The sequence below is a fragment of the Pogona vitticeps genome, chromosome 2, assembly GCF_051106095.1.
Source record: "Pogona vitticeps strain Pit_001003342236 chromosome 2, PviZW2.1, whole genome shotgun sequence".
Classification (NCBI taxonomy): domain Eukaryota; kingdom Metazoa; phylum Chordata; class Lepidosauria; order Squamata; family Agamidae; genus Pogona; species Pogona vitticeps.
Window position 1 is genome coordinate 142,561,661 of NC_135784.1, and position 24,717 is coordinate 142,586,377.

General features: G+C 42.3%; 1 protein-coding gene across 6 annotated transcripts in view; it reads left to right on the forward strand.

Annotated features, from left to right (window-relative positions):
* The first annotated feature begins 1,563 nt into the window (after nucleotides 1-1,563).
* BAIAP2 (BAR/IMD domain containing adaptor protein 2) overlaps nucleotides 1,564-24,717 on the forward strand; it is a 173,560-nt gene continuing 150,406 nt past the window's right edge. For 3 of the 6 annotated variants that reach the window (XM_072990726.2, XM_078384291.1, XM_072990727.2), the window contains exon 1: nucleotides 1,564-1,767. In XM_072990726.2, coding sequence (XP_072846827.1) covers nucleotides 1,690-1,767 — 78 coding nt within the window. In that variant the 5' untranslated portion in view covers nucleotides 1,564-1,689. The remainder of the gene's footprint in view (nucleotides 1,768-24,717) is intronic. The other 3 variants (XM_020813489.3, XM_020813481.3, XM_020813476.3) reach the window with 2 other exon arrangements.

A 24,717-nucleotide genomic window follows, 5' to 3' on the forward strand; every position in this document is an offset into this window, starting at 1 on the left:
ACTTAATGCCTAGAAGTTTTCTAAGTTGACCCCAAGTATCTGGGAAAGTATATATTACTGTCTTCAATAGTGTTACATTATGGCAGTGGAGAAGAGTCTGGCATGAAAGAGAAATTCGCCAAGGAAACCCCGCAGAGCTCTGCTTCAAATTAAGCTCTGTTTTGTGGAGGTTGTGATGAAGAGAGATGAGCAGCCTTGACATCTGAGCATTCAGCCTGAAGGCAGGCGGTACATCATGGCCTCTCTCAATTTGAAGAGACCCTTGTCCAGCAGGCCAAGGCAAAGAGGCAGTCCCGGAAGCAGCAAAATCAGGGAGCTGGACAGGGGACAGATTATATTTGTGTTCAGTTCGGAAGGGATTGTCACTCTTGAATTGGCCTTTTCAGCCACACTAGACACTGTTCTCCATACAGAGTATGTTACCATAGTCTCTCGAGACCGAAGGATGCTTAAATCTAAAATCTAAGATGAGGGAAGGGAGGGCATGTGGCTGCCCTCATCTTACCCTATGCTGCCTGAATAGGATGTGGTTGAAGAAGTGTAGTGTGGCATACAGGTATCAGAGCTAGCCCTGTAGTCATCCGATCCTGAGTGTCATGAGAAGGTCACTTATTGTTAAATTGCTTATTGTTAACTGTGTTTTCACCGGTAATGATAAAGAGGGGGAGAGGCACTTGTGGGATTTTCTGTCTCATGTGCCCGAATAACGTGACTGTCTTTTAAGTACTGTACCGTGTACTGTATCTGTATTTGTGTAGGCATCTGTGCCACTTGCTGCTGCCCCTCAGGTAGCAACATGTTGTGTGATTGTGTGGTATTGCTGGAGACGCGAGCTCCGGGCTACCTTCTTTCATACTTCATTCGATGAGTGTGTGTTGTGTGCCTTGGGGTGTGCGTGTGTGAGTGTGGCGCGATTCAGCGACACCCCCCCTCTTCCTCTTGAATTGTGTAAATAAATTCCTCACTGAGCAGTGCAGACCGTAGCAACTGTGGGGAAGTCAGTCAGGAGAGGCTGGCTGAGCCGCATGCCTGCGGTGTGAATGGGCTCCCCAGTCGGGCTTAGCAACCCGACAGCATAAGAGAGAGATGATAAGAAGGGTTTGACATTTTGATAAAGGTAGTCTGGCTACATGAGGGGACCGAAAGCTTTGTGCTCTCCCCGCGGAGAGCGTTCTCCCGCACCGTGTGCGTCCTCGGCCCCTGTGTGGGCGGGCGCGGGCACAACACGGCTCGGCCGCCTTTTTTTTCCGCCAGGGGCGGCATGTGTGAGGGCGGATTTGTTCTCCCGCCCCCGACGTGTGCGGAGCCCATGACGGGGCAGCGGAGAGCTGCTGCTGCTGCCGCCGCCGCCGCGGTGTGGGCTGTGCGTGGTTCCAGCTTCTCCGCCTCCTTCCTCTTCCCTGCCTTGCCTCGCCTCGCCGCCTCTCCCTTCCCTTTCCCCGCCCTTTTTTCTTTCCTTTCCAGGCTGTACTCCTCGAGGCGACCGCCAGGGCAGAGCAGGCGGGGCCGGGGGCGGGAGGAGGCGGAGGCGGCTTCGGGGGGGGGGAAATGAGCGCGGCTCTGGGAGCGAGTATAAAAGCGTCTCGCCTTTCCCTGCCGCGCCGCCTGCGACGGACTCGGAGCTTCGTGGCGGTGGGCGACGCTTCTTCCGCCGCGCTCACGGCTGAGCTTTTCGCCCCTGACTGGTCTATGGTGCTTCCCGAAGCCCCCGGCATCGCCATGTCGCGCTCCGAGGAGGTGCATCGGATCACCGAGAATGTCTACAAGGTAAGGGGACGGGGGGGGGGGGTTCCTTGTGGCTCCGGCACCCGGGTCGGGACGGGATGGGTCCTGCACCATCTGCCGCGGCGGGAAGCAGCCTTTCCTTCCCGCCGCTCTCCCGTGGGCAATCCTCTCTTCCGTTGGGTGTCTTCCCCCGAGTGGCCGTGCCGGTGGCTTCGGTGCCTCCCGGCTTTGTGTGCCTCCCGGAATGGCACATCACCTGTTGCAGGAGCTTTCCTTGGGCGTCTTTTCGCCGGTCCTTTTCGCTTCTCACGTCCTCTTGCTCCTCGCCATGGAGGGCACCCCGCTTCCCCTCGCCTCCTCGGCGCTTGGGATGGGGATCGGATGGTTTCAAAGTGCCTCCGCGGTCGCCGGGCGATTTCTTTTGTCAGCCTCCTCGGTCGGCTTCTCCGGGCTCTCCCCTTCGGTGCAGAGCCGGGCTCGCAGTTCCTCTGGAGTGTTTTTGTAACTGCCAAAAAAAAAAACAGCCCACCCACCTCGAAGCCCCTTCGTTTATTATGGCTGCCCGGGAGGAAGGTTTCATAGAGAAATCATACTTCCTCAGGTTCTCGAGCAGAGAGACTTGATGAGGGAGAGGTGTGTGTGTGTGTTACCTATGGGTCTCCCTTGGAGAAGGAGGAAAACCAGCTCTAAAGAGGGAAGCACAAGCTGGGAAGCTGTACCCCAACACCCCCCCCCAAATAGCTCTTGTTTTTATTAATTGGATGGATTGTTTCCAAAGAATACCGGTTTGTAAGCAAAGAGCAGCCCTGTCTTGCCCGTTCTCCTGGCTGACTAATATGGCTAGATTGGTCTTACGCCGTCAATGCTGTCACTCGGTGTGGTAGGATAAGGCAAATAAAATTTCTTAGCCTTAAAAGAGAAGGTGTTCCCTTACCTTTTTGTTTCTTCTTTTTTTCTCTCCGTTTGCAAATAGGGAAAACAACTTGAGTGTGCCTTAAAAGGGGTGGGGGGAAATGACTTATGTAAGAAAACAGCTGGCAGGTGACTTGTATATAGATTCTCTCTCTTTCCCCCCTCCCCGCCACTTTCTCATGGTTAAAATGAAGACTGGTCTTCTATACCAGTTTCTTAACAACTGTGGCCTGAAAAATGTTTGTGGCTAAGAGCAGTTCATAAAAGGCTGTTTAGTTTCTAAGGATCAGATGGGAAAGTAGATGGTGAGAGAGGAAAATAAGTCTCTCCCTGTCGGCCTGTTCCGGGGGCAGTCTTTGGTTGACTGTGTATCCTGTTTTTGTATGGCTTAGAAGTTAAATGCAATTATGTTTTGAGATGATCTTCTGATTAATCTGGATGGGATCACTGAAGTCCAAGAGCATCCTTAACTTTCAAGTGTTGGGTTCTTCTGAAATCTGAGCTGCGTAGGTACTTGAAGCCTTTTGCTGAGTATAGTTTGAATGGCTTAAACTCAAAGTGCTCTTTGCTAATCTGCTTCTGTGCCAGGTTATGTCACAGTTCCAACATGGGCGGTATTAGATGGAAACAGGTGGTGTATAAATGAGTGCAGTCCCTGTTCTTAATAATGCCACACTTTTATTTTTTTGATAGTTGGTTCATCCACAATATGAGCCTACTAATATCAGTACTGTATAAGGACAAAGATGTAACATTTCTGAAAATTTCAATTTTATTGCGAAAAAGGTTTTTTCGCTGTTTTTCTCCCCAAAAATGGAAGTTTCTGGGAAAAAATGGAAATTTTCAGAGAACTTACATAAAGTCTCAGAAGTCTTTAACTAAGGCTTTCATGTTTGAATACTATATCATAGACATATTATCATTGTAAAATAACCTATTCCACACTCCATATTTTTCAGTTTTTCTGGAAAAATTAAAAAGTGGCTTTGGCAAAAAATGGAAAAGGCTAGTTTACCCTCCCCCCAATTTATTCAGGTTTTTTCAAGGCCTTCCCATCTCTGTGTAAGAAAGGGATTAAAATATTAAGTTAAAAACAGGGTTTACAGGGTCTCTTAGCATGGAGGGGGTGATTGTTTTAGATGTCATAAGCAGGTTTCATGTCATTCATAGGCATTTGTCCCTTGATAAATGCACAGCAGTTATTGATCACTAATTTGCTTTGCCATGGCCTCTCCTAGGGAAGGAAGAAAGGTGTGCTATTCACTAAATGCCTGATTCTTTCCAAAGGTCTGTGCATCACACACAAATAAGTACTGTATGTAGTATTCCTTCAACAATGTATAGGTCAGTTACCAGACAGTAACTGTGTGTGCACAGCTTGTTCTATCTGTGTTAACATAGTTCTTCCATCGCCATATCATTCTGAAGAAACAGGTATGCCTCTTGTGTTTTGCATATATAACAGAGCAGTGCTGAAATTTGCCACATAGATGTTTGCCCCTGATTCTTCTCAAAATACTGTATTTCCAGAGTAAATTTTTTTTCAAACAAGAGCCCTTATTCGAATTTCTAACATGAGACTCGTTTTTGTTTGTTTTGGAGTACCTTTGGCCTTTGCTTTCAGCTTTGGTACACTTTGGATGGAATGTTTGTGTTAGGCCACTGATTAATTCTCTCTCTCTGTGTGTATATGTGTATGTATATGTATATGAATCTTTGATATACTTCCCCCTCCCTCTTCAGTTTGATAACTGACAAAAAGTACTTTTTTGGGTGTAAGAATGGAAGCAAATTGAACAGTTCTGCTTCGGTTGGCTCTGTGAACAACTCTTAATAAAATCTTGCTACGTTAAGAATGTACTGTGGGCACTCGTGCGTTAAACTAGAGGTGGATGCCCTGTCGTCCGGGGTCAGTCTCTGGTCCTTTTTTAAATTATTATGACATTAAATTATCTTTGAAAAACATAAAGTGCCTTCATTGTTGGTTGCTGCCTTTTGACCTTCTATGATACTTTAAAACTGTGTTTCCTGTCATTTCTTCTTTCCTCTCCCTCTTCTCATCTTTGTGGTTTCTTATCATCATTAAGAAATTGTTAGGTATGCTAATTATATGTTTAGGACAAAGCCAAGTCTACATCTCTCTCTTTTCTTCCTCTCCTGCAGTTACTACAATTACCATGCACGGAATTACAAGTTTCTTTGTTTCATGATGGCTAGAATCCAGAGGTAATCCCTCCAGTCCAGTTCGGCTTTGAGACACAATTTACCCTCCCTTTGCCCAGCCTTCGTGGCAAACTGCTTGTGAAACTGTGGGAAGTTTCAAAACTGTGATATGGCAGCTGTTCAGAGAAGTCCAGCCAACAGTTGTTCAGAGTTTATTCCTGCAAGGCCGTTGCATTAGCCTCAGGAGCTCTCTGGACAGGAATTCATTCTACCAGCTTTTGTAGCCATATGCCTACATGCGTTCTTGCTTCCTTAGAGTCTGATAATAGAAGGACAGATGTATTATTTCACTTTTTAAAAATGTGCTTTTGTACCATAGTTATTATTGTTTATTGAGTACTGTCAAGTCAGCTCCAACTTATGATGACCCTTTGCCAAGGTTTTCTAATGATAGAGTATTCAGAAATGGTCTACTGTTCCCTTCTTCTGTGGGTTGCTCTGGGCTGTACATCTAGCCCTGGGCTATGCAGGCTGGCTTTTCTCCTGAGGTGCACTGTAGGGAATCAAACTCCCAGCTTCTGGCTCCACAACCAAGTTCCCAGCTCACTGAGCTAATAATTTGAAAGAATATATTTCTGATTTTCAGTTGGGGTTTTGTTGTATGTTTACTTAAGGTTACGCTGGTGAAATTTAATACTGAATGTTGTGGCGTTCAGGATCTAGCAGTGGGGGACAGAGCATAGACTTCTCCTTAGGTTAATGGTGGACCCCTTAAGGAATGTAGCTAGAGTTGACTCTTGACACTACATGGTGTGAACCCTTGATTTACTTGACAGCTGAAAGCAGCAGCCCACTACTCTCTGACAGCAAGATGATGTTATTGGTAAGGAATCAAGAGAGGGGGCTGTTCCCAGCTGTTTTTGCCAGATATTGAATCTTGTGCATCCTCTTAAACCTATGTCTTATTAGACTGTCACATTGAAATGTTACTTGGAGTTGGAGTCAAGAATCCTTCTCTGATTATAAGAAAAAAAATTAATTGGAAAGACTAACTGTAGTCCTTGAAAGCTGTTGCCTTATCGTAAGTGCTGATAATATCCATTCTTATGAATTAAGAGCAGCAGAAAAACTAAAGTAATAGTGTTGACTAGGAAAGATTGGGTGGAGAAACCAGTTAGTAATGGGTTTGTCCCTGCTTTTCACACTGGTATGGTGACAGGGTTCAACTTGCTTTGTTATTTCACCCTTACCTCCCGGAATACTTGATAAACTGACTCATTGTTAAGTAGATCATCAAGAAAATAGTGGATTTGGTTCTGGGAGATCTAATTGCAGCACTATAACTTTTTAGTCTGGAGTATTCATGGCAGATTAGCTTTTTGCTTTGAGTAAATTATGGAAAAATAGTTACATGTTAGATTTGCTTGTTGAATTGTCATTTTAATCTAGAAGCTGTTGTGGAGTTCTATAGCCCCAGTTGCTCATGGTATTTGTGAAGTAGAGTTTAATTCAGTAGCTACAGCTGTAGAAGGATACTCTGAGTACACTGAGCATGATATTGCAGCTGTCCAGACATCTGGTTAACTGCCATAGATAGAGCTGCTTTAGTTCTCAAACCTTATGAACACATGTATACAGCAAATTACAGTTTTGTCTGTGGGTTGAGCCTTTTTACAGTGTCTTAATTCTAGGCGATCTTTCATGGTCAACCAACCAGTTTTCAAATCCATTTTTGACAGAACTTGAACGAATGCTGTGCCTGATAACTCTGTGCTGTTCAAAGCTGATAAAAGTGCATTTTTGCTATTCAAAGCTTTCGCCATACCTTATCTTTGCAATTTGTGCGACAGTAGATGGATCAATATTACTAGCTCCCCACTGTAGGTCATAGTGAGTGAAAGCTGAATCTGAGAAATAGTAGCCGAAGACCCCTGCTGAGATCACGATTGAAGCAAGATCAGAATTAGTTAAATTACGGCTGAAGTGCATGCGCAGATAGCACCTTTGGCTTACAGTTACGTGAGGTGAGCATGCTCTTTGTTTCTTCTGTGGTAGTTTGCTCCATCAGCTGTTAACTGAGTTGTCAGGGTGAAGCTGTTCATCTAGACTAGAGGAATGATAAGGGAAGCACCATGCAGTTTGGTTGCTTCTTAAAGATTTGAGCCAAGCACACAGGAAATTCCGATGTGGATCTGTGGTCCCCTGCAAGACAAAAATATTTAGTGAGTAATTGGTCTATGTTACCTCCTTAAGACTTTTATGTCCTTGCATACCTCTACCCCAAGTCTGCCTTTAATTGATTGTTCGCAGTGGCTTGGATGATTGCTTTTTAACATATGGCAGGGTGAGGCACTTCTGTGTTCTCATGACATAGGGCCTCACAGGGTATGTTTAAATTTAATCAAACCAGCATTGCCACTGACTGAAACATGTTTCTCCCCAGTATAGAAAAATCTTTGAAACTTGCTTTTGTTGGGAGACTTTACGTTAAAATCAGAATGACTAGTCTCTCATCGAAATATTACATTAAAAAATTTACTGGGGCAGGTGACTAAGGATTGTGAGTGTTTGAGCTGAGCAAACAGGAAGAGAGGTGACTGAATAAATAAAGTGGATTTACCAGCCATCTCAAATAAACAAGTTGGGCCTGCAAGGGCGGCTGCTTTGATGGACAGTTACTGCTGTTAAATTGTAGTCTGTTGAAAAGACTGTGTTAATAACATCTTTGCAACAAAGGTGAAGATTTTTCTGCAGGTTTGGGGAACAGACCTATTGTGAGTTTGCATGTCCTCACTCTGCTGGCAAGGTCTGGCATTGTTTAACTTGGCAGGTGCAAATTTCTAAGAATTGTTTACCTGGGCAAGACTTTTCAAAGAGATTTTGATGTGAAGATAGGAGTGGAAATTACATAAGACTTCAAGACCTCAAAGAAAGAAATGGGAAGCATAGGAAGGGTCTTCTGTGGCATTGAAACTCCATGTGTTGAATGCATCAATCATCACTGGATTTCTCTTGTAGAGAGAGCTGCTGAGAAATTAATTTACAGCTGCAGTCCTACCAGTGTGTACATGCCTATCTGGATGTACATCCCAATGAACTAAATGAAAAGTCTCCATAGATAAACACAGTCTCAGCATATATATAGCATTTTCTCTGTTGAACAGATATACAGTATTTTACTTTTGTTGAAATGGCAGCAGGTTTAACAAATAACACACCACTCTTACTGGATAAGTCTAGAGTATTGGTAGCACAGTGCTACCTAGTGCAGAATAAGCATGTAACATTTATCAGAAGCACTCTCCCACACTAAAATACTCATTTCCAGAGGCTCTTAGATAATGAGACAGAAATGTATCTAATATAATTGCTGCTACATTTAGCATATATGGAATATTGCAGAATAATGTAAGGAAAATACATGTCTTTGCCAGACTAAAGGAGCAACTCAGAGGTATGTGGAGGGACAGGGAAGCGAAGATGGTAATATGGATTTCCCCATTATGTCCAGTTAAGACGGGCTACACTTGGGCATGGAGATCACAGTGTTTCACAGAGACTTGCATTTACAGTAGTTGCCAGATTCCTCCCAAATCCTGTAATTTAATGGCTGAAACCCTGTTGGCAAAGCTGCATGTCCCAGCAGCAGGAATTGTGACTGACAGCAGCATCTTTATGGCTTTATGTAGTTTCCCCTCCCATTTTGCAGTTCCCAAAGGTTGCCCTGTGGTGAAAAGAACCCCTAAGGATCTCCAAAATCTGGGGAGGGGTTTAGGAACTTCTTAAATGCTCACAAAGAGCTATGGCATGACTGCGGCTGGTGACATCATCTTCGTTACACAGTATAAATTTGTGTAAGAGGATTTCAGTGATTGGCAAATATTGGACAACATCTTATTGTGTAGCATAGTATTTTGCACTAGAGTAGGGCCATTGAGTTCCAGTGGAACTATTTAAAATCTTAAAAGATGATGCTGTTAAAGTGCTACATTCAATATGCCAGCAAGTTTGGAAAACTCAACAGTGGCCAGAGGACTGGAAAAGATCAGTCTGCATCCGAATCGCAAAGAAGGGCAGTGCCAAAGAATGCTCCAACAACCGTAAAATTGCACTCATTTCCCATGCTAGCAAGGTTATGCTCAGAATCCTCCAAGGTAGGCATCAGCAGTATGCGGACCGAGAATTCCCAGAAGTACAAGCTGGATTTCGAAGGGGCAGAGGAACTAGGGACCAAATTGCTAACATGCACTGGATTATGGAGAAAGCCAGAGAGTTCCAGAAAAACATCTACTTCTGCTTCATTGACTATGCAAAAGCCTTTGACTGTGTGGACCACAGCAAACTATGGCAAGTTCTTAAAGAAATGAGAGTGCCTGATCACCTTATCTACCTCCTGAGAAATCTATATGTGGGACAGGAAGCAACAGTTAGAACTGGATATGGAACAACTGATTGGTTCAAAATTGGGGAAGGAGTACGACAAGGCTGTATATTGTCCCCCAGCTTATTTAACCTGTATGCAGAATACGTCATGCGAAAGGCCGGACTGGAGGAATCCCAAGCTGGAATCAAGATTGCCGCAAGAAATATCAACAACCTCAGATATGCAGATGATACCACTCTGATGGCAGAAAGTGAGGAGGAATTAAGGAACCTTGTAATGAGGGTGAAAGAGGAGAGCGCCAAAAACGGTTTGAAGCTCAACATAAAAAAAAAAAAAAACTAAGATCATGGCCACTGGTCCCATCACCTCCTGGCAAATAGAAGGGGAAGATATGGAGGTAGTGACAGATTTTACTTTCTTGGGCTCCATGATCACTGCAGATGGTGACAGCAGTCACGAAATTAAAAGACACCTCCTTCTTGGGAGGAAAGCGATGACAAACCTTGATAGCACCTTAAAAAGCAGAGACATCACCTTGCCAACAAAAGTCCGAATAGTCAAAGCTATGGTTTTTCCTGTAGTGATGTACGGAAGTGAGAGCTGGACCATAAAGAAAGCTGACCGCCGAAGAACTGATGCTTTTGAATTGTGGTGTTGGAGGAGGAGGCTCTTGAGAATCCCCTGGACTGCGAGGAGAACAAACCTATCAATTCTAAAGGAAAACAAGCCTGAGTGCTCACTGGAAGGACAGATCCTGAAGCTGAGGCTCCAATACTTTGGCCATCTCATGAGAAGAGAGGACTCTCTGGAAAAGATGCTGATGTCGGGAAAGTGTAAAGGCAGGAGGAGAAGGGGACGACAGAGGATGAGATGGTTGGACAGTGTCATCAAAGCGACCAACGTGAATTTAACCCAACTCCAGGAGGCAGTGGAAGACAGGAGGGCCTGGCGTGCTCTGGTCCATGGGGTCACGAAGAGTTGGACATGACTAAACGACTAAACAACATAGGGCCATTGAGTCAATAGGGAACTTCTCCATAAGTTCCATTGATTCAAATGGGCCTACTCTGTGATTTACATTAGCATAGGAAGTCACAACTGCATTATACGCATTTGAATAAATGAAAATTGTGGAAGAATTGACTTACCGAATCCCCGTTTACTCAGTGGGCCTACCTTAGTGTGGTTTACTATGCTGTCAACAGACGTTTGGCCACTAAGTGTAAAATGCAAAGGCACATTCTAAAAAAGATTGTTTAGGAAGATTAGAAGACACACTATTCTTAAATCTTGGACTTTTTCTTCTTGTTTCAAAATAATATGTATGAATTGCGTGGTTAGGATGAATGTAGTGATTAACACATTTTGTTGTAAATCCTGGTTTTCCTTTGGAAAGAAATTAAGGAAGGGGGTTCAGTCCCATGTGCACTCTCAATTCAAGGAATAAACATTCAGACACACCACAGAATATGAAAAACCTGTGCAAAGACATTTGTATTGTTAGATCTTTTCTGAGAAAGGAGGTGAGATCCTGGTTCCATGACAACCTGATATTTTCACAGAAACTAAATGCAGAAATATATCTTGACTGGCAGGCAAGATAAAATAAAGTCAATGGTTATTATGTGTTCTTATGTCCCCCTTTCCCATGTGACAACCATTCTTCAATTATTTCGAAGACATTTGTTGCACAATATTCAGTTTAAATCAGGACATTTTTAAAAAAATCATTGCATCAATTCATTAGCTTTGATATTTTTAAATATATATATATATTGGTTGAGACTTGTCTGGCTTATACTGATTAGTGATATACAAAGAGGTTTATGGCAAGTTGGTAGTAAGATGACCAGAAGGTTTGTATGTTATATATTTCCCATGTGTCCCATGAGTTGCCTGAGCATGTTTCTCTCTTGCTCAGACCAGTAAATTGACCCTTACCAGTTAATTTGTCAATATAATTCAGAAAAATGGTTCTCAGGGTAGGCATAGGACACAATGAAGGAAATAGCGTGTCCTTTTGCAATCCTGCTCTGTAGTGTGTTCTCTGTACTAGTTGACAAATTTTCTAAAACCAACTTTCAGCTGCAGAAATAATTGAGAAAAATGTGGGATTGTGACCAATTTTTATTAGTTGTTTTTACTGTAGAGTTTAAAATCTGATTGAAATGTTGTGGTATTCTTGCAACTTTTTCTGAGTGAGGGGCATACATAGAAATCATATGTTCGTCAAGCACTTAAATTGAATTAAAAATAAGCAGCATGTCTAAATCTAGTGAATTTTCTGGATGATACTGTACTTGTATGTTCTAAAGACAGAGGAAAACTCTCTGGTTGTGTTAAATTATTTGGCCAGGAACTGTTGCTGAAAGATAAAAGCAGGTTGAGTGCACAATAGACAAAACTGATGGGTTTTGTTGTAAGCTTCTCTATTTTTGGTTGTAGGAGTGACATAGTGTTAACTTATAAAAACAGGGGAAGTGAATAATTGATGATACTTCTGATGTCAAGACTGAAAACAAGAAAGGAAACAATTTTTTGATCTTCAATTTTTAAAAAAGCAGTTTTTTTCCCAACTAAAAGGTCATGATCAAGAATACGTTGCTTAGTGCTTTTTTTTTTTCTGAATCCAGGCTGGCAGAGCCATAAGCTGTAGTGAGAACAGATTTAGCCTGGAAGCTTAATAAATGCATGTAATGTAAACCATAAGGGTGATCCTAACTTCTGCAGGAAGTAGGAACAGAATGTGCAGCTTCCCATATGGAAAGTTCTCTGCTAAGCTTGTTAGATTGGCAGTAAACTTGTTTTCCAGTAAGCCTGTTGCATTTTATGTTGCTTCTATTACTTAACCTTACGAAGGCCAAATAGGCACAACATTGGGTCATGGATGCTTTCTAGAGCTAATCAGCCCACCTGGATAGCTGCATCCAGATATCAGCAGGAGGGCAAATATGCTTTCCTAGCTGTTCTCTGTGTGGATTGTACTTTTTATTTTGCTGGTCTGTGCTTTCAAGGTACTGCCTGGATTCTCTTTAGTAGCTGCTTAAACTGAGAAGCGTTTCTGGAACTGGAATGCTAGGCTAAATCTCTCTTTGCTTGCTACTCATGTGTGTTGTTCATGCGTTTTATTTAATATGGCTTATTTACCATGGTGACATACTACATCGTCCAAAACTACCTACCAGATTCCACCTTTTGTCTGGCACCAGTTAGTTGCTGAAGAAGATGCTGAATCTTGTTCATGAGTAGAAGGGAAGTCACTGCTGCCATTGCTTAGAGAAGGTCAGTTAAATACTTTTGCTGGTGTCGTTTTTGAACCTTTCCCAATGATGGCAATGACGCATCTCATCTCTTTGTCAATTGATCTTTTTTTCTTCCCATTTTGGGTTCACTACTTTTCATTTCTGCACCCATTTTGTTGCTGAGTTTGGTACTCTGAAAGAGTCACAGCGGTATTTTACTGTGAATGTAGACTAGTTAAGCTTCTGCAGCATATTTCATTGTGGGGAGCATATGGCCCTGTAGGCCTTGGTTGGGTTACAGATCCCTTCCTCTTTAACATAGCGAAAGGCGGAGAGTGATGGGAGTCCAATAATGTGTCATGGGCTAGATACTCGCCATTGGTATTCATCAAATTAGCCTTAATGCTCTGTTTTGAAAAAATAGCCCTTCCTGAGCCGCCCTGCTTAAAAAAAAGCTTTGAATCTAAGGAACTACGGTTACCAGTAGTCACCCTTGAAATGATTACACTTAATGAGATAGTGGAAGGAGTTGTCAGCCTCCTCCTCACTGCAGCAGCAGCTACAGTCGCTTGCCTACACATGTGGAATAATTACAAGGGAAGATGGGGAAAGCTTGGCACCTAACGCCAACGTAATCCCACTTCCCCTCCCACTGTGACTTATTCTGATGCCTCCCATTCTGGCACGGAGAGAAGTTTTATCAAATCTGCTAGTGCCTTCTGAAAATCTGCCCATAGGAAGCACTACAGAAGTATGTACCCAAAAAAAGAGAGAGACAAAAATTCACCAAACCAGATATTGTTGTTCAGAAAGGTATTTGAATTTCATATGAAGGAAATCAGTGTGGGAAAATGGAGTCAGTTCTTCATAAAGAGTTTGTGTTTAAGCACACAATGAAAATTGTTAATGTTCCTTTGAGAACATTAAAGTTTTACATGTCCTGTTATTGGAAACTACAGTCCAGTTTGGTTTTAAAAGTAAGATGTTTTCATGTTGGAGAGTGATGGGCTGCTTCATCGAGGCCTTTATTATGAGGTTACAGGAGCACCTCCACTCCCTCCCCTTAAATTTTATTTGCCTTGGATGAGCATAGCTTGAATTCCTTATCATGACTTGCTGAGCATCAGATGCAGTAAATGTCATCCGATGCAGAACAGCACATTGCCTTATTATCTCAAAGTCCAGAGGGATGAGGAGAGATTCTTGTTTAAGTGATGCCAAATTAGAATAGTGGGTGGCTGTTAATGTCCTGACAGCTAAGAGGAAGATATGCTAAGCGACAGAGGAGAGCTGTGGCCCCACATCTTCCATTATGCCACCTTGTATATGTCACACTGAGTGATCACCCAGTTTGCCTCTGGCTGAAACAAGAAGAGGGTACTAAACGAATGCAATAATTGACTGTGGATGATTAGGGTGCAAAAATATTGTATTGCTTGAAATGCTGTACTGTACTCTGTTTTGCGATGTGGTGTTCTGTGAATTTGTGCATAACAATCTGCTTTATAATGAATTTTCATTTTGTGGATGTAATATCTGCATGTGTATTAGAATGCAAGACAACTGATAAATGTGCAGAGAGTTTGTAGATATTTTCGGGAAGAAGATGCAACCACTCTTCATCATTTAAGTAAAACAGATAGCTTATATCTAGCCTATATCTCATACCATGAGATTTTGCTCCATTGCAATTACCTGATGGCTTAAAATATATAATGTGGATCACTGCATGTGCCTTGCTCAGTCTGCCCTCCTGTTTGGTAGGAAATCACCCAGCTAGCATTGGAGCAGGAACAAGAAGCTCGGATGGAGCTAGGCCTAGTTAATCCTCAGAGCCCTTCAGTTTAGGCCTTTTCTGCCAGATCATCATCATCATCATCATCTTAGAATTGCAGAGTTGGAATGGACCCTATGGCTCATTGAGTCCAGTCCCTGACAGATGAGTTGCATTTAGGCATCTGTGAGGTATGTGTAGGTCTGGTAAGACTCCCAGAATGGAGAATTATGGGGTTTGTAGTCTAGGAAATTGAAAATTCCATCCCTATTCCCCACCTCATTTAGGTAGATACAGTTCGGGAAAGCAAAATGCAGATATGGCTTGTGCTGTGTTTAATAAATAATTTTGTGTGTGTGTGTGTGTGTGTGTGTGTGTGTGTGTGTGTGTGTGTGTGTGTGTGTGTGTGTGTGTGTGTGTGTGTGTGTGTGTGTGTGTGTGTGTGTGTGTGTGTGTTTGCAAATGTGATGACAAGATTCTTGATGGGGTAGGGCAGGGATACCAAACCAAACCAAATTGTACAACAGAGACAGAATGCTCTGATCAGGATCCTTGTGTTATGCAACAGCATAACTGCCTAATATGAGACACATAGATATCAGCATGCCCTTGAGTAGCATAACTTCATTTACATCCTCCTAAGTAGCAATTTCATTACAGGGAAGAAATGAAAGGTGTTTTCTGAACCTATCTGCTGCCAAAATTAGATCTGGCCTTTAGTAGTAGCAGTATAGTTTCTCTCTAGAGTAAAGGCTGGACGCTCTGAAACAGTGGTGCAGTATCCTGAATACAGAAGTCAAGAAGGACAGCTGTACCTAGCAATCAGGTCATTTGAGCAATTTGAGTTAATAATAAGAGGGGATACTGAATGAGCATCAAACAATGTAAGGAGACACTGGGACTCCTTACACTATGGAACTTGGGAACTGCCCAAATGCAACGGGCATTTCAGACGAGACATCTAGAATGTTAGTGCTTTCACACAAGTGGCTCCCTTCCTGTAGCATTCTTGAGCACTGTAATCCTTTAGCTTGTAAGGAGGTAAGTAAAAGCATCAATTCAGTTTCTGATAAAGATGGCATTGTTTAGCTATAGAGTGGAGGGATGCTTAAGTCCTTGTACGTGCATCCTGGCATTGTGGGGGTTGAACCAAAAAATCGCAGGATCTGTTTTCAGTTGAGTGCATCAGAGGGAGAATTGCAAGCCAGGATACTGTCAAACTAATTGGAATCCTAGTAGGTGAGTGGTGACAGAGAGCCAGTTCTATGCTACTGCCATTGTTTAACTCTTAGGCTTGTTGTATTCTTCAAGCCTGAGAGAATTTGAGGAAAGCCAGATACCTGTTGTTTCCCTGCTCTCCTCTTCTGTGCCTCATGGTTGCTACCTTGCCACACTGTGTAAGTCAGCCCAAGAAATGGTGGTGTTAAATTGGCTTTATGTTCCTGCTTCAAACACCAGAAAAAGCTCAGCTCCTCTCCTTTCAGACGGATTCTTTCTGAGCTGTAGAGGCATGGCCTGTGGAACTGGACACTTTGAAAGGCATCTAGGCAAAAATACTGAATTGGGTGAAAACCACCTATGGCTGTAAGTCTTTGTAGAGGTTGCTGGTGTTGGTATCGCTAGGAGATCAAAGCATTTTAACTTGAACTTGGCCTTTACAGTATAAAGTCTTGCATGTTTGGCTGTTGCACCTGAATCTGCAATTGCATGTTAAGAAGATAATGGCACATAATTGGAACCGAGCCTAGTATTTGTTAGTTCTTCAGAAGAAAGGGAAGAGGGAGCCTGGCCTATTTTTGTAAACATTCCCTGGCATTTTAAAAGGGGAACAGTTTCTCAATCTATCTTGTTAATGGTGTCATCTTTTATCTGTTGTTTTAATTAAAATAGTGTTTGGACAGTGGTTGTCCGACAGAATCCTAGGGCTTCTCAATGTGAAGCCCAGTTTCTTCTCATGGAAAGAGTATTAGTACTAAGCGCCCCGATGCAGATTGAGACAGCTATATGTAAAGATATATCCTACTATCTATCTTGGCACTGTCTGGTTGTGGGCTACTGACGTGTTATTTAAATGTGAAGTACATATTCTGTTTTAGTGAATATGATCTCTAACAGACACTCCTCCCATGCACTCATATATATATTTTGAAGTCTGCTTTCTATTTAGAGCTATTTGTTTCCCTGTTATATTAAGAACCTCCTCATTTGTTTGCAAGGATATGAAAGTGGGATGTGCAATGAAATGTTGCTGTGGTGTGCTCCTGTTCAGGGTTCCAGGCTCTTCATCTCTTCCCCTTCCCTGGTTTTCTGTTGTTCATCTTCAACAACCACTATTTGTGCTCAGCAAAAATGAACTTGTCTAAGCACAAATGTGTCATGGTCCACTAATGGATCACAATTATTTCTTCGAACTCCCTAGTATGTTGGCTTATTGCCATAAAGGCATGGTTCTTGGTGTCATAATTTGAACCAGTGTCCATTCTGAGAACCATTCTTGTGGGATTTTTGACATTACAAAGAGGGTATCTTGCAGCATGTTCAGAATGTCTTTCTTCTGCTTTGCCAAGTTAATTGCAAGAAATTCTGACTTACTTGAGGTTAGGAGCAAAAGCTTCTAGGATATAGGGTGTGTTCCATCAAATCTTGTTCTTAAAAATCAATGCATTTGATGATGCCAGTGATTTGGATGCAGGGTTTCTGTTGCCAGTTTGGTTAAGCAAGAGCCGTGTGCCACAGGTTTTTGGTGTGGCTCCTGAAAGATGAAGAATGCATTATGCAATGTTCTGTAAACAGCAGTGACCTGTTTTGCAGAAGAAACTATGCTTTGCAGGTAGTGCTTTCCTCAGCATAGTAAATGTTTCAGTGATTTCTGTTTCTTTAATTAAATATTTTGGTGTGGGGTCATGAATTTCTTTCCAAGCCATAAAACGCAGAGGTACCTGTGTTGGCTATATAACAAATTCTAAAGTTCAAACTGAACATTATCTTTTTAGGTCAAATCAAAAGACATTAAAAATGTACAAACCTTTGAGATAACCAGACCTCTTTGTTGTAAGGAAAGATGTTACAAAACTGAGTGTGTACCAGATTAAGAAATGTATTTTCCAAGTTATTCTTTCACAGATGGGTATACTTTATTCTGCAGCTCTGGTACTTTTTTTTTAATTGACAAGATTTAGAATGATGTAAACCACTTTTTGAGTATACATTCTCGGCAGGCTCCAGACTGATGTGTGTGCACTAGAGAGAATGGAAGCAGCTGTCTTTGCCCCTTTCTTCTCGTGGCAGCTCTTCCCATCACTTAAAATGCTACATGGAGGGTTAGGAGACCATGCTGAGTGGGTTGGGGAGTGCAGTGTGGAGCAGGTTCACCCCCGATTAGACAGCAGTACCTGCTGTGGTCAGAGCCCTTCTGTTGTTGGATATCAGACTGTGAATCCAACAAACTTCTTTGTCACCTAAAGTGAGTCATGCTTATGCCACAGATATTATTGTAACATTAACAAGTCATAAAATAAACCATTGCATTGATGGCACAAACTGTGAGGACCCAAGTGACTAAATGAACAGTGTAAAGGCTGTTCTGTGAACTAAAACCTTCCTTTTAGGAAACTGTCAGGCTTCCTCTTCTTCTAGAGTTCTTGCTACAAAAATACTACAGTAATTCTCTCTTCCCCACAACACTTTTCAAAACAATACTTTGGATTTCAGATTATTATGAATATCTGATTCAGGTGATATTAAAGATTCACGTGCCCATCCAAACAGAACCTATTTGTAAAAAGGATGCTTGTTCCTGATCATTTTAACAGTGCAAAATGGGTAAAACTCCATGGTGTATGATAGTGATGTATTTAGTGGTATATTTCAGAAAGTGCATGTGTAAAAGAGAGACATGCTTGGAGGAAATGAGGACCAAAAAGAACATGAACAGAAATTATTTGGGTCCCCACCACCACCGTGATTACACAGTGTGTGGGTGGAAACAAATGTTACAGGAAGGACAAACAAAGCAAAGCCCCAGATGAATTACACAGACTGGGAACAAGGAGTAAAGAGCTTTGTGTTTTCAGCACAAAGACAAAAAAAAAAAAAAAAAAAAGAGAGAGAGAAGCCTATTTAAGTAGGCAAAAGTGATAACTAAAGACAACTATTGTCTTAGGAAGTGAGGCCATGCCACACAGTTGCTTGGAAACACACCAGAGCCTGTTCATGCTTTAGATAAAATAAACATACCTTGAAAAAGCTTTTTTAGGGAGGGGAGTGGTCCAAAAAAAAAAAAAATAAAGTTGTCAAACTCAGAAAATAACCTACAGAGGACAGAAGGAATGCTTTGCACTTGAAGACAGCAACCATAGAAGGATAGGCATGAGTGTCCAAGGGAAAAGTACCGTAGTGCCTCGATTTACGAACTTAATCCATTCCAGATTATGGTTGTAACTCGAAATGATTATAAATCGAAACTGAACTTCCCATTGAAATGCCATTACCGGTAATCCGTTCCGTCTGTTTTTTGGTTGTACCTCGAGGTGCCGGTTGCAAGTTGAAGCATTTGTTCCAATAGGAACTAATGCAAAAGCGGTTAATCCGTCCACTACCACTAGGGGGAGATTTTTTTTTAAAATCTAAGATGACTTAGATTTAAAAAGGGACAGAAAAGGAGGGAGGGAGGGAACAGTGGGGGGAAAGAGGAAAGATAGAAGGTCATCACTGGGGTACACAGATCCATCAGACAAATGTTTGTGCTTTTAAGCACAAAAAGAGAGAAGATAGAGAGAAGACAATTGGGGGGGGGGGAGAGACGTGAGTCTAAACGACATTTTACACCATTGCATCAACCAGAGTGCCTCAGAGAAAAATTCTTGATTTTAAAACAAAAACACTTTGGAGTCACATTTTAAGCCCACACATCTCAAAACAAAAGAGGGGTCACAGTACACAAACCCTAGGAGCCACAGAATGCAAAGATAAATAAATAAATAAATCCAGCAACCATTATTCCAGCAAGCAGACCTCTCAGTCTAATTTTACATTCTAAAATTATTCTAATTTTCACATTTAATTTTAATTTAATATTACAGTCTAATTTTCACATTTTAAACCCACACTGCAAGACCCATCAGAGCATAAACTCCCCAGCCCCAAAACCACTCTGCAAAACCCACCCAAAACAGGCAGTTTTTAAAAAGCAGAATGTAGCATCTTACCTTCCCAGGCAGTCTGAAGCCTCGCTGCAAACGCACATACTCTCACTCGGAAGCAGAGGCCAGGCAGTCCAAAGCCTCCTCTGATCGCACACTCTCTAATGGTTAGAGAGTCTAACTGCTGGGGCAAAAGAGCTACAAAGAAGCAGCCTCTTTGCCACCAACGGTTAGCAGTTTGAATTCCCCGCCTTTTTCCCTGCCTTTTTTCCGATCATAACTCGAAGCTGTGGTCGCAAGTTGAAGCAAAATTTTGTGGCTGGAGCTGGTCGTAACTCAAAATGGTCGTAAGTCGGGACGTTCGTAAGTCGAGGCACCACTGTACACAGTACTATAGTAGTTTTAGAATAGTTTTGAAACGTATAGAGAACGTTTCAAGCACTTTCCAGGTACCTGAGTGGAATTTAGATTCATTATTTGTCCAAGTGTTAGAGAAGGAGCTAAGAAAAAGCAACAGATATAATTGTAGATCCCAATCCAGCTAAACCTGGAGCCATGTTGATGCAACAAGATTGTGTCGTGGCGTTTGCAGGCAGAGTGTTACTGATAGATACACAATGGTGATTCTACCAGTTAGAAAGGAGGTGCTGTCATCTACCTCCTTTTTCTAAACTTTGTCCAAAGAGGCAGTCGTCACACTCAGTTCTTCTAATAAAACTGGTTTATTATTTAACATGTCTTCATCAGTTTTTGAGTCTTGTTTCTCATCATCCAAATTCAACAATAAATCATAAGTCTTAACGTTATTAAAACTGGGTATCTCTTCATGGTATGACAACAGGTAATAACTAGTAACATCGTGAGACCACTTGGATTTGGCACTCATCAACTCTGATGTGTTCTCTGCCCACTTCAATTTTGTGGATTGAACATAGAACTTTCTTGGTATTCCCCCTTTATCAGGAACTGTTCTCCGTCAGGGTCTGAAGGGGCTGGACCCATGGGATGTCTCCGGACTCACTATACATCTCTTCCTTTCTCTTCTTTTCTCTGTTCTTCCCTTTTTACCCAAGCTTCGTACTCTTTCTTTTGCTTTCTCTCCTTTGTCTCCCCCCCCCAAAAAATAAGGTGGCTTTCTATACATCTGTCGTCTCCATTCCCTTTCAGCGTACTCCCAGGGCAATTTGAATTCCACCCACTCTCCTGTCCAAGGGTCTTCTTGGATCAACTCTACAGGCTTTTCTTTTTCCTCTACTTTCTCCTCTCTTCCCCCTTTTTATCTTCCTCTTTTCCTGCCTGATTTGCGCCCCCTTTAGTTTCTTCCTTTATTACTAATTTACTTAATTCCCTTTCTATAACTCTCGTCTCTTGCTCTTCTGTCTTTGTTTGAGAGTCGGACGGTACACTCTCCTGATCCTGGTTGAGGTGACTCTTCGCCTCACAGATGCCAGCTGTGTGAGGATCTTATGTAAGCATTTCCATTTTTCCCTGTGGCAACAGAGTTTTACTCTGAGTTAATGAGCAAGGGCCTCCAGAAGCAATTTTCAAGAGTCTAGCTTCAAAACACTGACAAGGAGGAAAAGGGACTTTAATTACAACGTTGTACTGCAAAATACAAAAACCTGAATACCTGCCTTTCCAGAAAAATACTGGAAACAAGCCAATTGTTTACGTAAGACTTCTTATTTCGACTTCTTTGTTGCTAATAACCACACCCAGCTTAGTGGTGCTGCTAAGACTGAAACAAAAAATTGTAAAAATGAGAGCTTATTAACTATTTATTGCTAAAATGGGTTAGTCATCCTGTACCTTATAGCTCTCCGGGCAGTGTGCAACAGAAACAAAACTCAGTACCGGTATCTAATAGTTAAATAGCAACAGCATAATCAAATAATCACCAAAAGCAGTGTGCAACAGAAACAAAACTCAGTACCGGTATCTAATAGTTAAATAGCAACAGCATAATCAAATAATCACCAAAAGCAGCAAAGGAGATGTTTTGAAGGAGGACTAAAAATATTAGAGATGAAACTACTTAAAGAACCCAACATAACAACAGAAATGAAGTATTAAGGACTTTTTTCCTTTTGGTGTGCGACAGTTACTGCATAATGGAGGGCTTGTATGGAAAAGGTTCACTCCCAAGTTGCTGTCTCCTAATGCAAGCTGTCTTGCTTAGGGCCTAAGCTGTCCGAGCCTGGGGGAGAGATACCGGTAAATGGAAAGAGGGTCCCCCCTCCCCTGCTCTCTGTGGCCCCAAATACGTGAATGGTTTTGCTTTAACAAGAGTAACCTGAACGGGATCTAGATATGTTGTGGGAGCCAGTGAGGATTATTAACTTTTGATAATGTGATCATAATGGCCAGGGCTAGTTAATGCCCTGGCCATCATGTTTTATACTGTATATCCAGACAGTCTTTAATTGCAGCCACATATGCAGTATACTGCAGCAGGAGATCAAGAGGGGAGTTTATCGGAAATGTTCATCTTTATATAGAGTGGAAGCTGGTACTCCGTTGACAATGAACTGGAGCAGTATAAGGAGAAAAAGAAGCTGAAGAAACGAAACACAGACTTCTAACTTTGCCATGTTGAGTGGATCCCAAGTAGTCCCTGCTACAAATATTGCAGAAAAAGGAGCATGCAGCTCTATCAGGAATAGGGTTGCAGTTTTTGGATTTCATTGGGTTACAGATCCCATACTTCTCTATTCTGGGATTGCTACCTGACTTAAAGGCACCTAAATGGAGCTCATCTGGGAGAAAGGCCAAAAACTGGAGGGCCTTGAGGCCTAGCTGGTTTATTTCATCTAGTTTACGGTTCAGAACGAAAGCTCCCATCTATCACCTGGACAAGAAGAGGAAGCTTACGTGAAACTAGGCCTAGGTAGGCCTCAAAACCTTCCAGTTTAGGCATTTCTCCCACATGAGTCACATCTAGGCAGAGGTGGAGACTTGCATGTTGTGACTCGCTGTTGAGTCTGACTTAAGTACCCCTGCCGACTTAACTGGGGTCTTTTTAAAAAACTCTCAGACTTGACTCATCGTGGCTGAGAACCATTTTCCTTGTCACTTTTTTGAGTACCTCTGAGGGATGGGCCTCTGTACCTGTTCCTGCCGCCTCCACCATTGCTATCCTCAGAGGCAGCAAGCCTGGCTTCCTTGCTGGGAGCTGGGTGCTGCCTCCGCCCATGCATCCATTCCCCAGTTGATCGGCCATTACATGGGCAGAGGCAGGGGGCAGCTCCAGGAAAGGAAGTCGGCTTGCAGACTCTCTGTGGGTTCCTGCCCGGCTTCCCTTCCAGGCCTGCTGTCTCTATACATGTCCCGGCCTATCAGCTGGGTGACGCATGCGCAGTCTGAATCTTTAGGAAATGTGTTGTAGAGCAGCCTCTAACAAAGTGTTGATGTGGTTGGATTGCAAATCCCATTATCTTCATCTAGCATGGTCAATAGTTGTCCTGGCTCAGGTTGGTGTAGGGTTGCCAGATACACGGGTACTAAAAGGAGGACATAGAAAGACAAAAAGGAGGACAAAGGAGGACATATTGAATATTTCATTTGAATCATTCCAGATTAAACCCACAATCAATACAATTGTATTACAATAGCTGCCAATAAATGTCTCTTAGTGAACCGACCAAGAAACAGTCATGTTAAAAATTAAAAATAAATTCAAGGGAGGCTTTTGTTCAAAATACCGGGGGTGGGCAGGCAGGTGGGGGAGGGGAAAGCCAGGGGGAAGGGGGTCCTTCCACCTCTCCCCCTCTCATCCAAAATTATAACATAAAATATACAAAAGTCTGACATTTTATCTTTGCCTGCCTGATGGAGGACATTAGGCTAAAAAGGAGGACATGTCCTCCTTTTGCCTGACATCTGGCAACCCTAGGTTGGTGGGAGTTGTAGTTAACATTTCTGAAAAAGCTAGGTTATGAAAGGCTGCTCTGTTGCTTTCCCATTCTGTGGAAGTAAGTACAGTACTAAGTAGTTGTCTCGCAAACATTTGAATTTCGTTGCCAGATTACTTTCCTCCAGACATAGGATGACTCTTTCTTTGAGTAGATGAGTATTTGTGGTAAAAACCATTTTAAGGCTTTTGGTAACATGAAGAGACGGTATTGGTGAAGGAGGAAAGCAAGCGGTGTAGTCTCTTCACTGTTTATCCAGTGAGAACAGCAGAAGGTAAGTCAACAGTGATCCTACCAAAGGAAGAAGTTTGTTCCAAACATTATAAAGTCATCTCTTTTCAGAATAATCAAAGTTTTTTTTTTTTTAAGGAAAAGGGGGAAGATGTGTAACAGTTGAGCAGATGAGTTGGTAAACAAAGCCATATGACTTATGGGGACCGAGTAGAGAGAATGTGTGAGATAGCAAGTTGATAAAATGGTTGATTATGTTGTATGGAAGAAATGACAAAAGGGAAGGATCAGGAAAATGTTCTAGGAGGAGGGCATTAAACTAGAATAAATAATTGTACTGTTGGGTTAGTGGCCGGTAGCCTGTTCAATACTTACCCATGCAGAATCGCAACTGCCAGAGCTACTGTGGCAGTCCTGATGAAGTATCAGTCCTGAGCTTGGTTGAGTGCAACCAACACTTCGTCAGATTGCCAGGTCTGCTTTTGCAGTTGGAATTCCACAATATGAATAAATACTGAACAGAATACGGTCCAGTGTTTAAGAACCATTGAGATTGTCCGAGTACTGTACTTATTTACAAGCAGCAGCTCATGCATCACTCTGAGCTACCTGACGAGAGTAAAATACAAAAGTGATCAGTTGCTTTCAGTAATAATAACACATTGTGATAGCCCATAGGATGCCTGCACTGATCAGAGTGGCACATGGTTGGTGCCTGCATTGGTCAGAGTTGACTCTGGTCAGATTTTAAGTAGTTTTCTTTTACTTTTGGCTGCCAATGTTGCTTGAACACCAAATTGCCCATGTTATGTGCTATCTGGTTAAGACAAATATAGATGTGCTGTGATCCATAGGACATCTTGGATAATTTTGTGTTCTCACGTTAGCTTGTGGCCAATTCCTTCTGTGGCAGTGCAGCCAAGACCTTTTATAATGAAGCTGGTAAATATTAGATCTGCTGGCTTCTAGGCTACCCTTGTGAAGTCCTATTGATCTTTATCCAATTAAACCATAATTCTCGAGCCTGAGCATGAGCCTTGTATCTATTCCCTCCTTCCCTCATATACCAGCTTAAAGCAGCATACTGTAGTGTGGTTAAAGCAGATTCTTGTGATGTTTGATATTTTAGATTTCAAGCAGCATTTACTCGTAGAGATCCCAATTTCACTGTCACAAGAGACTTGAGTTCAATTTATACAGTACTGTACTTGTATCATGGTTAAAGATGAGCACG